This window comes from Lichenostomus cassidix, chromosome 9, assembly GCF_008360975.1.
Source record: "Lichenostomus cassidix isolate B80296 chromosome 9, HeHo_3.0, whole genome shotgun sequence".
Classification (NCBI taxonomy): Eukaryota; Metazoa; Chordata; class Aves; order Passeriformes; family Meliphagidae; genus Lichenostomus; species Lichenostomus cassidix.
The window spans coordinates 22,071,731-22,088,457 of NC_139490.1; the positions used below are offsets into that span (position 1 = coordinate 22,071,731).

Consider the following 16,727-nt stretch of genomic DNA (forward strand, 5'->3'; position numbering starts at 1 on the left):
GGCTGTGATTGGCTGTGTCGGCGGCGGGGGCAGTTTCCGGAAGGGGCGGTGGGAGGAGGAGCGATATGGCGGCGGAGAGCGGAGCGGGGCCGCAGGAGATGATGGAGGGTGAGAGCCCGCCGGGGCTGCCGCGGAACCTGCGGGACTCGGGGTGGCGCGGCCGGCCGCTCGGGCGCCGCCGCCGGGCGGGAGGGCTGCCAGCTGCGCGGCGGGGTGGGGCTGGCGGGCCCTGCGCTGCGGGGCAGCCCCGTGTGTCCGGCGCGGAGGCACTGCCCAGGGCCAGGCCGGGGACAGCCGGGCGGGGGGCCGCCGTGAGGGACCGCGGCGCGGCCTGATCCCGGCAGCTCCGTGCGCCACAGGGAGAAAGGAGCGCGGCTGTGGAGATGGCCGTGACGTAAAAAATAAAGATAACGAGAAAGAAACCTTTTGGATGACGCTGGTTTTCCTTAGTCCTGGTGAAACGAGAGATAATATTGAGGGGGGCCAAGGAGGAGCGAGGAGCTTCTTCTGGTCCAGGCCCAGGGTGGCCACCGGAGCTGTGGCTCGGTGAACGTGAAGGGACCTGGCAGGTTCTTCTGGGGATACGTTTGCTTCTATCTGCGAGGATTTTTTTATCGATGCCTTCACTTCTTCGTGTCATTCGTACTATTGTACATGATACTGATTTTTTTTTTTTTCTAAAAGCTTTTAAAATGTAATAGTTCTAATTCCATCTCCATAATCTTTGGAATTGCACTTCATTGATCTAAGAAATTTCCTTTTTCCTCCAGTCTTCTTCCCAGATTGTTGGTTTTAGGAAGATGTGATGGGAGGAAAAAGTGCATCCAAAATCAAAGTAGAAACAAGGGGTAAGAGGCCTTTTATTTAAGACTAAACCTTTCATTTAGTTAACTTAGGATTTCTACTAACTGCGTAGTCGTATAAGTGAAACCTGGTTATTATATCTGCTTGCTGCTGCTCCCTCTGCCCCACTGCTGGAAGTAACCTAATTGTGCTGCTCTGTGTCTTGCGCAGTTGATAAGCGGATCGAGTCGGAGGAGTCGGGAGACGAGGAGGGGAGGAAGCAGGCGGTTCGCTTGGTGACAGAGCTGAGCCAGCAGAGCCTGAGGGATGAGCAGAACGGCGAGAACTCCGCAGGTACGGTGTCAGCCTCGCCTTTGCCTCCGGGAGTCTCGTGTGCACAGCCTGCAGCAGCCCCTGTGCTGCTCGTGGCTGTGTCAGTGCTAGTTATCCGTGGGAGTCTGCCCTAGAGCAGTCTGATTTGAATTTAAATAAATTGTAGCATTACCGTTGCTGGAATAAAGTTGCCTGCTTTTTATGGAAGCACCAGTACTGGACCTTTGATTTTTTTCGTGTTTATTTACCCATCTGTGTTTCTCTCGGAGATATTTAATAACAAAATACAAACCATCCTTATTCATATTTTTCTTCTGTGGAAATTTAGAAACTTTATGTGGAAAGATGCTGGAAATTTTCATTAGAAGTAATCACAAGGAGCTTTTCATTATTCTGCTTTAATTCATGTAGTTTTTTGCCTAAAGAATTGCCAGGTTCCTTTGGAAGGCAGCAAAGGCTATTTCTAGATGTGTTGAAGGAACCTGTCAGTTTTATTTTTTTTCATTTTAAAAGTTCTAAGACATATCAAAATTATATCTTTGAATCCTCTTGGGTTTAAACTTTTGCTCCAGTCTTACTGTTTGTATTAGAACGTGGGGTAGGAATATTGACAGACTTTTTTAAGCCTGTAAATGTTTGATGGAAGGGTTTTCAGAGGCTTGCATGGAACTTGTCAGAGCAGATCCATTCCTGCAGACCCTGTGTGGTGATTTGATCTGAGCTTTTGGTGCAATCTGAAGTGTAACATCATTTTTTTGAATGAGATGTCCATGTGATTATTACTGGTCTGGTACTGGAAAGGAAATAATGAAACAAATTTTAGTTCCTTTTGACTGTGCATCTATGGTGGATCCCTCCTCATCTTAACCTTGCCCATTGGGATTTGCCAAAGTATTTTTCAAACCAGTAAATTGTTACTAGAATTTTAAGTCTCATCTTGTAACTGAAAGCACTCTATATAGGTCTAACTTGTTGATAATTTAAAACCCCCAAATATTAATAAAGAAATGCTGTGGGGATGCCTGTGGAAGAGCACACTTTGCAAACTGTGCATCTCAAGCACTGTACAATTGATACAACCATGCAGATCAGACAGAGCTTTCCTTTGCATGCCTGGAATCCTGAGTGTTTGCTCAGCTGGTGTGATTTAGCTGTGTGTTGGAGGTTATATTTTGCACATTGTTCCCTTGGGAATTCTATTGAAGGAAATACAGAAGTGATGTACTTTCACTGTAGCGAAAGCAAGAAAAACACATTCAGATTTGTTTGCTGAATTACATTTGTGAACTGTTCAATATAATGACTGTATTGTTACTTTTTCCAAGCTGTAAGCATTCAGAAAATTTCTGCTAGGGCAGGAGCCAAGCAGAGGAATAATTTTTGAGCATTTGAGATAGTTTCCACGGCCAGCTTTGAGTTTCTCAGCTGAAGGGAAAATGAAGAGTTTTCCACATTTTTTTCCCCAGAAGATCTAAAGTAGAAAGAGCTTGAGCAGCTGAAATTTCAAATTCATCATTTAGCTAATTCTCTGAGGAATAGAGCCTCTGGTTAGAAAGCTTATAACTGAGCTATTTATAATATTCTTCATGCATATGCACTTAAAAAGTATAGTTAGGCTTTTTGATTGAAATGCTTGTGGTACTGTGAACTTACGTAACTCAGTAATGACTGTTCCTACTGTGGAGTTTGGGTTTTGTGAATGGTGGATTTTTCCTTTCCTCTGCAAAGGCATGGGTTACACAAAAATTCACTTATGAAACTCCACTGCTAGAGTGGTGGTTTTTCCCCCTTGAGAAACATGCTGTGTTGAGGAGCGTAGAGTAAAGCAGTTTGCAAGGGAAATTGCAATCCTGGCTGTAAAGTGCTTGTAGGAGGGTCAGTTTAGAGTTTTTTATATCCAGTCAGTTCATAAATAAAATGGCATATAAATGACTGTAAATTTACAAAAACCATTTTTCTCTTTTTTTTTTTCCTTTGATAGAAAATGTATTTTAACATTTTCATGCCACTATTGCTTTACAGCTGATACCAGATACACATCTCACTCAGGCTGCTATATGCTTTACACACAGCACATAGATTTCATGACAGTTGGCTTTATTACCCAACAGCAGTGTCTATGTGCTCAGTTTTAAATTTATTTTATTTTATATATGTATCCTGTGTGATTTGGCTTTGCACCTTTGGATTTGAGTGCTGTTTTCCACGCTGGCTATAGTCAGTGGTCTCTCAAAGCCATACATCAAAATTAAGAGGAACTACCCTTTGACAGGCCCCAGAACAGAGTATTAGACAGATTGTTTGGCTAGCAAGATTGGATATTTTAATTTATAAACATCTGATTCAGGCAAAGTCAAAGAATTTTGTTTACTTGCATGGGTTTTTTTATTGAAGGTTTGTTTTTTTACAAAGTGCATGATTTTCTTTACTGTTGGATAACTTTAAAGTCTCAAAGGACTTCAAACTCAAAAAGTTCCTTCTCCATGAACCCTAAGTTACTGCGAGTAGGACTCAATACAAGGGGCATAATTAAGATTTTTTTTTCATGTGATATCTCAAATAACTGTTGTTCCAAACTTGGGCACTGTTCCTGTGGGCTGTAAATTCAGCAAGGCTGCTTGTTTGGCTTGGAGCACTTTTCACTGACAGTCTTTGCACCCAAGAAATAGGTCAAAGAGGTACAGCTTTGGTAGCAGCAGCCCAGGGTATCCCACTCCCTTGCTGAAGTGCACAGCTCCTGATTGGAACTAAAATTAGAAAATGCAAGCGTTGCCCACTGCTAAATTGCTGACAAGCATCTGTATGTGTGTCAGTTTTGGTGGAATTTCTGTCCTGCCATTCAATGTCCCCAAATCTACCAGCTCGTTTTGCATTCCCAGAATATAATTTATGTTTCCTGCTAATTTGTGCTGTTAAAAAAAATTAAAATATGAGGATTGCTTTTTCAGTCTTAACTTCTATGAATCAGTTCTCTGTCCTGTTTGAACACCCAGGCAAGAGCAGCAGCCCACATACAGGAAGGTCAGTGATGATCTGTGGACCATCAAACCCTTGGAGTTGGATGGCAGTATTAAAAATGGTGATGCTGGTACTGTTTGTGCCTACACTGCTACTTACATGGCCAAGCATTAGAAGGGGAAACACTCATTAAATAGGAACATTAGCATTTACAGGGGCGTTGTAACCATGCTGGGCTGTGAATATAGTCACTACTACTGGGTTAAGGGAATGAGCTTGCATATGTGCAGGAGTTAGTGCAAAGCCTTTGGGATGTGACTGTAATTAAAGTTGCTTGGGTGTTTGCAAGTACATGCAGAAGCTCAGCACAGGAAGTAAAAAATGCTTGCATGTTGTATGCCAGTTTTGCAAAGCTGAATTAGACTTTGTTTTTCTTCAGAAATTGATGCAACTGGCACATCATCTTCAACAAATGGGAATTGGCATGAATTATTCAGCATGAATTCTCCAGTAAATTTCCCTCCTTCTTGTGCTGTGGTAGAAGCACAGCAAATGCTGGGCTGTCTTCCAGAGTTATAAAAGCATTTCCCAAGAAAATGCATGCAGTGGAATAAACAGTGTTGTCTGGCATAGTAGAGAGTTCAGCCAAACACAGGAAAGGAGATCCGTGCAAAAGTATTCACAACAGTGACAAAGTGGCAGTCCTGATAGAAAAGAAGCTGAAGGGTGGGATTATTGAGATGTTTGGTCATTCCTGGTCATCTCTGTAGACAGTTAGGATTCCTTCTTGGCAGGGTTTTACCATGTTGTCAGAGGAGCACAGACACTTTGGATGGTGTATCTTCAAAGGGATGATGGCCCTAGGTGTGAAGGAAGGGCATCCTGCCCAGCCTTAAACCAGCAGTTTTCAGCAACCACACAGGCAGGCTGGGCAAAGTGCTGATCTATGTGTCTTTTGCATCTGAGCATGAAATTCTGCTGTTAAGAAAGCTTTTTTCCACGACTAGCTGTCACATTGAAAACCAAGTAGGTGAAGTGTGGTTTTAATGAAGCAGAATGTCTGAACTGTGCATCTCGTGTTTCTTCTTCAGAGCTCTCTTGGTCTCTCTGGATGTTAGCTGTTGTCCTGCCTTTAGCTCTCTGGTACAGAAGTTCATAATGTGTTTGCTTCTCCTGCAGGGGAAGCGGAGACCCCAGTGGACATGGAGACTATTAGCCTGGACCCAGAAGCTGAGGTAAAGGCAGATTTTTGTCCTTACGGGCTTTATACGGCAGGAAGCAAAGGTAGGCAAAGGCAAGTATTGAAACCTGGTTGAAAGATGTAATTCTTCTGAAGGTGCTGGCTACTGTGATCCTCCCCAGAATTGATTCAGAGCCTTTAGACTAGAAGTAGAGGTGTTTTGTTCTTGATCACTAGCTGAAACATTTTGTTAGTACTTTGTGTTTTTAAATTAAGCATAGAGGCACTGAGTGTGTCTGTGCTGCAAGAGGTATTGAGGGGCTACGAGCTTCAGAGAATATATTCAATGAGCTGTTTGCTGCTGTGAACCCTGTGATTTGGAATAGGCACAGTGACTTACCCAGCCCAGTGCCTTGGCATCAGCAACCTCGTGAGCCCATTAGCTGGAGAGTGTTTGAGCTCCGGTGGGCAAGTGCTCTGTTTCTCTTTGACTTGCAAAACAGGAGCATCTGGGGCTGAGCAGCACAGATGTGAAGTGCATCAGCTGATTGCCAGTGCAGAGTTCAGGTTCACAGGACCACTGGTTGTTCAAACTATCAGTGGTTCCTGCTCATCTGAGGCCTGGAACTGGAAATGGCAACTTGTCTTTCAGTTAAGCCCTAGTAAAGTAGGTAAGAGAAATTTATGCAAAACTTTATTTATGCAAGATAGCAGAATTATTCTGTCTCAATAAATTTCTGCAGATTTCTAATTTTGGCAATGCTCAGACTTGTGAAAAGGCAACAGCCCTTTCACAGATGCTGCATTTGCAGGTGACAAGTTTAGGCCATGTGCCTCACCTGTAGTGGTAAAATCATATGCCAAACCCATTTTGCAAATACTCTTTGAAGGGAAGTTTTAATGAGCTACACATTTGTAAGACTATAATTTTCCTTAGAACAAAGTATCAGGTTGATCTTTAGAGACCAGATTTGTTTTGAAACAACTACTAAATCCCTCCATTTCTCTTTAAGGATGTTGACTTGAATCATTTCCGAATTGGGAAGATTGAAGGATTTGAAGTGCTCAAGAAAGTGAAGGTAAACAGTCCTAGAGAATAGAGAATGCCTCTTGGAACTGGGGTTTTGTAGCTCTAACCTGTAAGAGGACAGATTGAGAGTCTCTTTTTGGCTGAGATCTTAGTGAGTTCACTTCATTTTTAGCTGAAGAAGGTAGTGTTTACCTACTTGTCAAGTAGTAATAAAAATCCTGGGATTTTGCAAGTTTGTTTTGGAAGTGGATGAGAGACAATGCATCAGGGCACATCCTAAGAGACATCCTGGACTAACACAGCAGGCTAAACATAGAATAATGTGGATGGGAAAGGATCTCTGGAGGTTTCTTGTAAACCCCTCGAAGCAGGCCCAGTTAGAACATATTGCTTAAGGCCTTCTCCAGTTAAGCTCTTGAGAATTTCCAAGGATGGAGTTTATATAGCCTCTCTGGGCTGCTGTTACAGTGTCTGACCATTGTGGTTGAGAGATTTCCTTCCGTAGAATTGGAGAAAACCAAGAGAAGATTGTATTAAAAAAGCCAACCAAACAAACAAACCCCAAAGAAACCAACAGCCAAACAAATTCCCAGCAAAACTTAATTGGGAAACCATCACACACTTGTCTGTAAGCCAAGAGGCATTATATGCAATCCTTCATATCCATTTTCCTGTTTCTTTTTAAACTTTTCCCCAACAATTAGACTCTATGTCTCCGTCAGAATTTGATTAAGCACATTGAAAACCTGGAGCAGTTGCAGACCTTGCGGGAGTTGGATCTCTATGACAATCAAATTCGGAAGATTGAGAACTTGGAGTCTCTGGTGGATCTTGAGTGAGTCCAGGGGAATCACCAGGATTAAGTTGGGGGTGGTTTGCTACTCACTGTGTTACTCATGCTGTACTTATTCCATTACTCATGCTGTACTCATTCCAGCATTTAGCACCCAAGCCTCTCTCAGAATTTGTTTGGGTGCTCTGTGAAGGATAATGTGTATTTTCTATTGATATTGGACCTGTGCAGTAAAAACTAGTTGCATTATCCTGGAGTTCCCCAGGGACAGGCAGCTGGAAGGGAAACCTGTACTGTGTAAGGCAGTGGGAATGACAGTGAGAGTGATTTTTTTTTTTTTTTATTTGGAAGAGTGTTAGGGAAGGAGTAAGTACCCTTCCAAGCTTCTTCCAAGCTTCTGAGTTTCTGGCACTTGCCTGGCATCACTCTGGAGATACATTACAAAGCTGTTCCCACTGGGGCGAGGACTGGCCTACTTCTCACAATCACAAATACTTCCTGCCTTGGGAGGCCTTCACATGGTCCTGTCAGAGGCAGATCTTGTAGGCAACTACCTTTGCCAAGGAAAATGCAGATTGGCTTCTTCCCACAGTGGCAGCTCCATGGCTGGCCAGAATAATGGCTGTCTTTTGCATGTGGCAGATGATTTTTTTTGTTTTGCTGGCACACTACAGAAATATTTTGAAAATTACAGTTTTTGTATTTTCTGATAAAAAGAAATGACGTTACCTTCAAGGCCTAGCAAAGGCTTGATCTCTGCAGCTAGTGAGATTCCCCACCAATTTACAAGTGTCTCTTCCCGAATCACCCATGACTGATGAGACCTTTGGTTTGTTTTACCTCAGGGTCCTGGACATCTCCTTTAATGTTCTGCGACACATTGAAGGACTAGATCGGCTTACCCAACTTAAAAAACTCTTCCTTGTCAACAACAAAATCAGCAAAATTGAGAATTTGAGCAACTTGCAGATGCTACAGATGTTAGAGTTGGGATCCAATCGAATTCGGGTAGGCTTGCTCTGTGAGATGTTAGCTGGAGAGTTTTGAGCTCTTTGGCGTGAGATTGGCGTTTTCTGAAAGTGCACTGCATTGACTGATTTGCAGTTTTTGGTTTTTTTTATTGTTCCAATCATTCACTGTGCTTATTGCTGTGCATGCTGGATCCTTTCATTAGTGCCTGGCTACTAAATCACTGTTTATGAATTTTTGCCTTTAATGAACTTGTGTATCCCCTGTGTGTTTCCTTTTGCAGGTGATGGTTTCTTCCTGCTAGAGAGCCAAGCCTATCAAAACTAGCAGTTGTTTTCTCTTACCTTTCTACAGACTGGTGCTGAGTCAGTGAAAGCTGTTGAATGCAAAATGAGTTTGTTTTGCACGTGCAATTGGACAGCCTGCTGTGGCAGTCAGTCATGTTTAGGAAAAATATTTTCTTGAGGTTTTGCTCTGAAATGCCTTTAAAAACTAAAACTTGGTATGATACTACTGATTGCTTTTGGGTTTTATTGTGCAGTTTGTGACTTTTTCAATTGACAATCTTAGTGTGCCACTTACAGGAGAGTAGTTATGAGTAGTCTCTCTGGTTCCTAAGGTATCATTCTCTGTATTTGCCCAGTGCATAAGAGAACTGGCCAGGCAGATGACACAAAAGACTTGCAACATACAAAGTAAACTTGATTTTTAAAGCTTTTTCAATTACCTGCTCTTTAGAAAATACTTGTAAAAGAGAAGTGTGTTTCAGTCAGTGTGGTGTAAACTGGTGCTGCCCATTTATAGTCTCTGAGAAATTACTTGTTATGCTGAAAGAACAGATTAGGAAAAGATCTGTTTGTTCTTTTTATTTCAGGACTTGTGGAAGCACACTTCTCATTGTAGAAAAGAAAGAAACTTCAGCTAGTATAAGCAGCCTTCTAAGGCAGAAATGCGTGCTGCTTTTTTGAAGAGGAAAAATTTTGGTTTGCTCCTAAAGCTAAACTGGACTGGTTTTTTTTTTCCAGAAATTTCTGTTCTGGAAATGAAATTATTTAGGGGAATAAATCTAGAGTGTGAGAACATCAGCCAGATTAGATGAGGGATTAGGAACCTTAGAATTTGCATAAGATGGGGGAACAGGAGTTATGGAGAGAAGCACTTGGCTTTTTTCAGCAGCAGAACAGGTTCAGCACACTGATCCTTACAAAAGCTGGGTTAAGCAAAATGGTACTGTATTGTGTATCTAAGCATCATTATCTTCTGGGAAAAAGAAGGAAATCCAGATAGATTTCTGAATTGATACTTAGGCAGTACATTGTCAATAATGTTGTCAAGCCAAGGAGTATCTTTTTAACAATGAGGTTAGATTTATTTTATGTGTGTTTTCTCAATATCAAGCCTGAGCATATTAACAGAACAAACAAAAAAACCCCAAAATTGTCACTGTATGGGCAACACAATTTGCTTAAATTACTTTATTTTTTCTTTGTCTGTTCATTCTGTTCTGACTTCTTCAATCAGCACTGCTCTGTGCTTCTAATTGCTTTAGTGGAGTGAGTAACCTGTGACTTGGCTGGGCACAAAGAAGTCTCATGCTATTTGGGGGCACCTAGAACTCCTGCATTAGTTTTCTTCTGGGATAGAGTGGCTTGGCTGTATGCTTTACAGGTGGGCATATCCTTAACTCTTTAGGGCACAAGCCTGTGGACTCTTCAGGCAGTGTTCTTGGCTCTGAGGTGCCTGATTGACACTTTCCTGTGCATTAAAGCTGCTGTAGTAGGGCTGTTCTTGCTTACTCTGCTGCACACTCAAACCTCTCAGAGGGCACTTCTCTTGGAATCCCTTGTGACTTAGGACTTTTTGCTCTGTTTCTTTTGAATGAATGGTGGGGAGCAGAACTTATGCTTGAGGTGACATATTTAATGCTTTTTTTCTTAAAGTTGGACTGAGGCAACTATAATCTAAGCACTTCTTGTTCCTTAGGTTTTTGTCCCCTCATGTCCATCTGTTCCATCCTCTCCCTATACTGAGTCATCAGTATTTCCTCCTCAGGGCTGGAGAAACTGCCAATGAGCAACAAATACATAATTTTTCTTGCAAGGTAAAAATAGGGCTGAGTCCACAGGCTAGAAGTGGGGGTGAATGCAAATTTGAGCTGATTAACACTATATGTTCAGTCTTTTGGCAGTTGTGGGATAGAGATTGAAAAGCTTCTTACCTTTTCCTACCTTATCTTCTTCTTCCTTTTGTTACTACATGCACAGGTAATTGTGCATGTGCACACACAGAGTAATCCAAGTGGTGCTAGGACTCAGTGGCCTGGCTCACCAGCACTGCTAGTTTGAAACTCTGCCAGGCAGGAAGCACGTGGAAAAGCTGAGATGTCACAACGTACCTGAGCACTGACACACAGCTCTGGGTGTGTTTGTGTCCATATTATTGTTTTTCTGTGAGCTGAAGTTTGGTTGTAAAATTCTTGTCGCTTTAACTGCATCTTGGTTTTTTAATTCAGAGGCTTTCCCCTGCAAAATAAAAATGTTTCCTTTTGTTTGCAGGAGCCTTTTGTAATTCCACCCTTTTCCTTTTTTTCCCTTTTTTGCTCTTCTGTTCACGCTTTCTCCCTTCCTTTGTAGTATCCTTGATGCTTCACAGAGATCCTTATTTTCTCTTTCTGAAGGCTGAGCTTGATTTTAACTGGTTGAGTATCTGTATGTGTATTTAAAAAATGTACATCACTCAAACTGGTATAGGTGTGTTCTGCCTAAAGCATGACTGTATAGCCAGTAGTTAAATCTATTAACACATACACCTGTGAGACAGTTAACTTTGTTTATGGCAGAGAAGCTGAATAACTTGCCTCTGTGTGATGCAATCACTGATGTGCAGGACTAAATTTACAAATACTGGTTTTGCTTCCCAGATTCTCTTTCCATTCACTAGTGACAGATTTTTCTTGCTTCACAAATGAGTATTTTCTACCCAGGATGTACCACGTGGCTATAATGTGGCTACAAAATGACAGCCACATCTACCAGGTGGAGTTTTGCATCACTGCAATAGCACTGTCTCCTCTGGTCATTTCACAGGTAATTGAAAACATCGACACCTTGGCTAATCTTGACAGTCTGTTCCTTGGGAAGAATAAAATCACCAAGCTCCAGAACTTGGATGCACTGACAAACCTGACTGTGCTCAGCATACAGGTATTGGTTGTGTTCTGAAAAGCCTTGGTGACACGAACCACCTTGTGGTTTAGGATCAGCTCTTCTGAATCACAGAATCCCAGAATGGTTTGGGTTGGAAGTGATCTTAAAGACCATCTTGTTCCACCACCCTGAAATGGGCAGGGACACCTTCCACTATCCAAGTGGACACTGCCAGGGATCCAGGGGCAGCCACAGCTTCTCTGGGCAACCTGTTCCAGGGCCTCCCCACCCTCACAGGGAAGAATTTCTTCCTTACATCTAATTTAAAGCTGCCTTCCTTCAGCGTAAGGCCATTCCCCCTTGTCGTGTCACTGCATACCCTTGTGAAAAATCCCTCTCCAGCATTCTTCTAAGCCCCCCATTAGCAGGTCTGCAGTGTTAGAGTCAAACTCCTGTACCGGAAGGAAGTGTGATATCCTTTTTGTTGCCTTTTTTCATCCTTTCATGACAGGCACTGATAAAATTATAAAACAGATATTTGATTTTTAGGAAGAAAGAACAGGAAATGAATGCTATCCCCTATTTCCTTCCTGAAACAGTTTTCTAATGTATTACAGTAACATCAAAAGTGTTACACCAGGGAGTCCTTACAGTGACAGTGGCTCAGTGTCACTGCCTTCTGAGCCTGTGCTAAATGCAGTCTGTCCTTAACGAGCTTTTGAAAAACTTAGTCCTTTTTAAAAGGTGGAATAAAAGATACTCAGCTAATTTCTTTCACCAAGTCTCCTTATCCATATGACAATGCTTATGCATTCTAGTATCTCTTAAAGCTGTTGGCAAAACAGACTGACTACATGCTGTGGTATCTCTGTGTGCCATAAAGAATTAGCCACAGCACAGTGCAGTGGGTTTAAGGTGGTGTAACTTCCTTTCTGACCATCCCACTTAAAAAGACCTACAAAATGAATGCTGTTCATGCATAGGCCTGTTGTTTGTGGAGACACCAAGTGGAAAACTTTCAGGCTGCAACTTTTGATGGGAAGGTCAGTCTGATTCTTCCTGGAGGCTGGGACTCCCATGGAACTTCCTCATGCATCAGTGATGCAGAGATCAAACGGCTGAGCTCCCAGGATCAGTGTGGTCCCAAGCAGACTATTTCCCCTTGCCAGCCATACTTTAGAGAAATGGTTGTTCCCCAGTGAGTGACATGGGTTTGGGTTTGTTTGGAGTGGTGCTAAATACCTGCTACACTTGCAGAATAACCGTCTGACCAAGATTGAGGGGCTGCAGAGCTTGGTGAATTTGCGGGAGTTGTACCTCAGCCACAATGGCATCGAAGTCATCGAGGGACTGGAGAACAATGTGAGCAGACTCTTGCTGACTGTGTGACACAATTGTTGTGCTAAGCTGCTCGTGTTGGTGGCTTTTCTGGGAGTTTTTGTTCCTCGGTTTCCCCAGTTACATGTTGGTTCCTGAGTCTTTTGAGAGACCACAAATATCTCAGTGTTTGTTATATGTTAAAATATCTCATGGGGGTAAAGCTCCTCCAGATATTCTGAAGTAGAATTATTTTCATGACATGGGGAAGGCAAGCCCAAGATGTGGTTGAAGCAGTGGCCTGGCTGATCTTCAGCCATGGGAAGGCTCCTGGACATAGCTGAGTGGCTTCTGCAGCCTTTCAGAGAGCAGCTTGTAGATAACCATGAGTGCTTTTCAATAGGACAAAACTGGAGCTGGGAGTAAGAGAGGCCACCTGTGCCACACAGCTTGCTTTCTTGTCAGTGTACATGTCTACCTTTCTGGATGGGATGGATTTTGTGGAATTATTTTCATTCTCACCCAGCAAAAGTTTTTCTAAAATTGTTGGGTTTCCTGCTGCTAAGAGTTTGTTCAACTCTGCTGTTCAAGAGGACACTTAGGATCTGATTTTTAATCCTTCTCTTAATGTACTTTGAGGAAAGCTAACTTTTTAGGAGCCCTTGGCTGGCAGTTGCCATGCAGCCAGTAACTGCCTTCATTTTTGTCTCGTGGCTTCTGGGAGTCAGTAGCCCAGCTTCATTACAAACAATCTTCCTTGTTCTATATAGGCAGTAAGAGTTGTGCTGAATGTCAGCAGCTGGCAATAATGTGTCTGCTCCTGACAGTTTCCAACTCTGGGCCTGAAAAAAGGGGCACAGAGAAGATGAAAGGAAATATGATCTAATATTTTTGTGTTTGCTTTGTCTAGAACAAACTCACAATGCTGGACATTGCATCCAACAGAATTAAGAAGATTGAGAATATCAGTCACCTAACAGAGCTGCAGGAGTTCTGGGTAAGCACAGGCCAGAGCTGTTCCCCAAAATGTCTGTACAGCAATGAGGGAAACCCTTCTGATGGGCAGCAAGTAGACATGTGTGCTTTGGAGTGAGCTCCTCTAGTTCTGGTGATCAGCTTTAAGATCTTGACAGTCTGCATGGATAGAATGTGTGGTGGTTTTTCCAAAGGAAAGGGAAGAGCTTAAAAATTCCTCTGCTGAGTGGTAAGAAGCTTGTCTCTGCCTAGGAAATGGGTCCTGTCTTCATGCTCAGGTTGATTATGAAACAGCCCCCAAGTGTCCTATTTCTACAGCTCATCTTTCTGTAAGTGTGCATGACAGAGTAACAGGGGAAGCATAGAGCTTGTTCAGAGCAGAGTCAGTATGTTTATGGTGCTATAAATATGAAGAAAACAAAGCCATCTTCTGGTTCCATTCCTGTGAGGTGGATAACACCTTAGGATTGCTTCTGTTTCTTTCTGGCACCCTGAATTGCTAAGCTCTTTGGCTTTCCTAAGTCAGGTCAGGAAATTCACAGAGATACCCTGTCTTGAAGCATCAGCACTATGCCATGTTTGGGAGCTGTGTACAAATCTGCTCATGTGAAAAAATGGAGAAAAAGCAGCAGATGTTCACAAGCTGGCACATGCTTTAGCTCATGTAGTTTCTGCATTCAAGGCTGAAAATAAGAGTTGTGCTGCATAATGTCTGTCATTTGGAGTTGGGTTATTTCAGCTCTTGGGCATACACTGAGAGAAAAGGAGTGGAAAGCAGCTTCAAATGAAACCCAGCTGGAGTCTGGATCCAGGCTCCTTGGATCATTTTCCTCATCTTGCAGCGTGGCTTAGGAGACAGCTGCTACCTGGACAGTTTTACCTGTCCATGCCTGTTCTGTAAGGAACTCTTTTAAGGAACAGGAGCTGAGAAGCTCATTTAATGTGACATCTTTTGGGCAGTAGAAGTGAGGCAGTGCAGTGTGGCTGCTGTGGGGCCTGTCCTGATCCTGTGCAATTTCCTCCAGGCTTCCTCTTTGCTGTTGCTCTGCTTGTAGGAAGTGTCTGCACTGGTGCACTTGTACTGAAAGGACAGGCCAGATCTGAACTTCATTGGATTCCTTTGAAAAAACACCAGTGTGTTTAGAGTCCTTTGTCAGAGCAGAGTACTGGCCAAGATCTGTTAGCTGAGCACGGAATGCCCTTCTGGCTTTGTTCCACTTTATACTACGTTTAAAAAACCTGATTTTTAGGTTTTTTTAGGAGCAGGGCAGAATTTCCAATGGAAGCCAGTGTCGTATCTCCCAATTTATGGGTTTTTTTTCACTGACTGCACAGTAGAAGCTACATAAAAATGTCCTTTAACACCTTATGTAAACAGAATTCAAAATCCTAGACACTGTGATAAGTACCACAACCCCTGTGGAGGGTCTTGGACATCTGAAGGTTGAGTGACTTGGCAGAAGTAACATTGTGATGAACTGTAGCAGAAGGAGACAGTCCATTGAGGCTTTTTACATTTTATTTGAAGGTGGTATCGCTGTAGCGACTCCTCTGCATCCAAAAGTACAGGGTCCTGGTGTCTCTGGGTTGGACAGCATGTGGCCACATTGTAGCTTTGCTTCCTTGTTGGACAGCTGAAGCACTCATTCCTTTGTGTGGGAATCCCTTTGCTGAGCCAGCAATGAGGCAGGAGAAGAACCCAAATCAGAGAGCTTGGCACTTTCTCTGGAGTCTAGAAGCAGTTTTTGCAGGGAAATTTATGTAGAGAGAGGAAAATGTTGCTTTTTCTTGTCACTTTAGGACCTTTTTTAATGTTTCCTGAGAAGTCTCATTAAAGAAAAGATGGATGTCACAGTGGAAGTAAATTGTGATATAAAGATTTCCAGCCCATAAATGCACAATATATGGAGTGGGAGATGGTGTAGAGACTGGCCTAGTGCCATGCAGGGCTTTTCCTAGCATAGTGGTTGGACTGGATCTGCTATCTGAAGCGTGGAATATCTGACCAGCAACCAGGATGGCGTGGGGGAGTTGGGTTTAGTAGCAAGGCCTGTGATGTGAGACAGGAAAGCACATCTCTGAGGTTCCAGGGGAAGAAGGATCTTGTAGACAAAATGTTTATGAGTGTGAAACCTGTGCAGTGGTGGTGCCCTGGTAGCAGTGATGTCGGTGTGAACATGCCTGTGTGTGCTCTGCAGATGAATGACAACCTTGTTGAGAGCTGGAGTGACCTGGATGAGCTGAAAGGAGCCAAGAACTTGGAGACAGTATACCTGGAGCGAAACCCCTTGCAGAAGGATCCCCAGTACCGACGCAAAATTATGCTGGCCCTCCCGACTGTCCGGCAGATTGATGCCACATTTGTTCGATTCTGAGCCTCCGGCTGCCCTCTCTCCCCTGCCCTCCTCCAAGGAATGTCCCAGCGGGGTTTTTTATCCACTCACCACTCCCCAGGTCTTCAGTACACTGACACACACAGGGCCAATAGTCAATAAAAAGCACTGAAACCAGATCTTGTGTACAATGCACTCATTGTTTTTGAAATGTTGTTATTATTATTATTAAATCTTAACACAAGAGCCTTCAGTGTGCCCGTGTTTTTTATTTTATGGGGGAGGTTTTACAAGGGAATATTTGCAGCAGACTGAAGCCATGTGAGCCACTTTGCTGACTGCTGTTGACTCTGTGACACCCATTCTGGTTAGGAATGTCCTTGCAAACACTGTGTCTAGATCCAGGCCCAACAGTGGTTATAAAAATGTGAAAAAAGATCTGATGAAGATCCCCACCCAGGTTAGTTACCAGGTATGAGTCAGTGCTCAATACCTGGTGGTAGAACATGGGGCTGCAGGGGGAGTAGCCTTTTTTGTTTGCCATCAGAAAATATGAATCATGTCCTGCTTCCACCAAACACGGTGAAGTGGCATTGCTGTCCCTCTGCACCTGTGGTTGATCTGGGCACTTGAACTGCATCTCTCCAGCAGATGAAAAAGCCCCGGAAGCACTTGCCATGTGCTGCTCTGTTTGTCCAAGAGGCATGTCATCAGTGCAGGGGAACAAGGGAAAAACAGGAGGGGTGCTTGAAAATTTGTTCATGTGGATCTGATGTGGATTTGAGTGGGATGAATCTCTTCTTCAGCTGGAGACAGGAATATTAAGCAGGACAGTGTGGCCCTGTAAAAGATTTTAGTTTCCCTTTGTGGGCTGTGTTGCATTTGCTCCCTGGCAGCTGTGCTGGAGGTG

At 43.2% G+C, this 16,727-nt stretch overlaps 1 protein-coding gene across 2 annotated transcripts; it reads left to right on the forward strand.

The window, feature by feature from the left end:
- The first annotated feature begins 6 nt into the window (after nucleotides 1-6).
- Nucleotides 7-16,063, forward strand: PPP1R7 (protein phosphatase 1 regulatory subunit 7). Of its 2 annotated transcripts, XM_085069844.1 has the most exons (11): nucleotides 33-108; nucleotides 771-848; nucleotides 1,015-1,137; nucleotides 5,254-5,309; nucleotides 6,268-6,333; nucleotides 6,989-7,119; nucleotides 7,923-8,085; nucleotides 11,133-11,249; nucleotides 12,450-12,554; nucleotides 13,420-13,506; nucleotides 15,683-16,063. In XM_085069844.1, exons 2-11 carry the CDS (start codon nucleotides 806-808, stop codon nucleotides 15,857-15,859), a joined length of 1,068 nt encoding a protein of 355 aa, XP_084925970.1. In that variant the 5' UTR covers nucleotides 33-108; nucleotides 771-805; the 3' UTR covers nucleotides 15,860-16,063. The 2 variants fall into 2 exon arrangements, with proteins under 2 accessions (XP_084925971.1, XP_084925970.1); XM_085069845.1 differs by lacking the exon at nucleotides 771-848 and having other exon boundaries at nucleotides 7-108.
- Nucleotides 16,064-16,727: the final 664 nt, after the last annotated feature.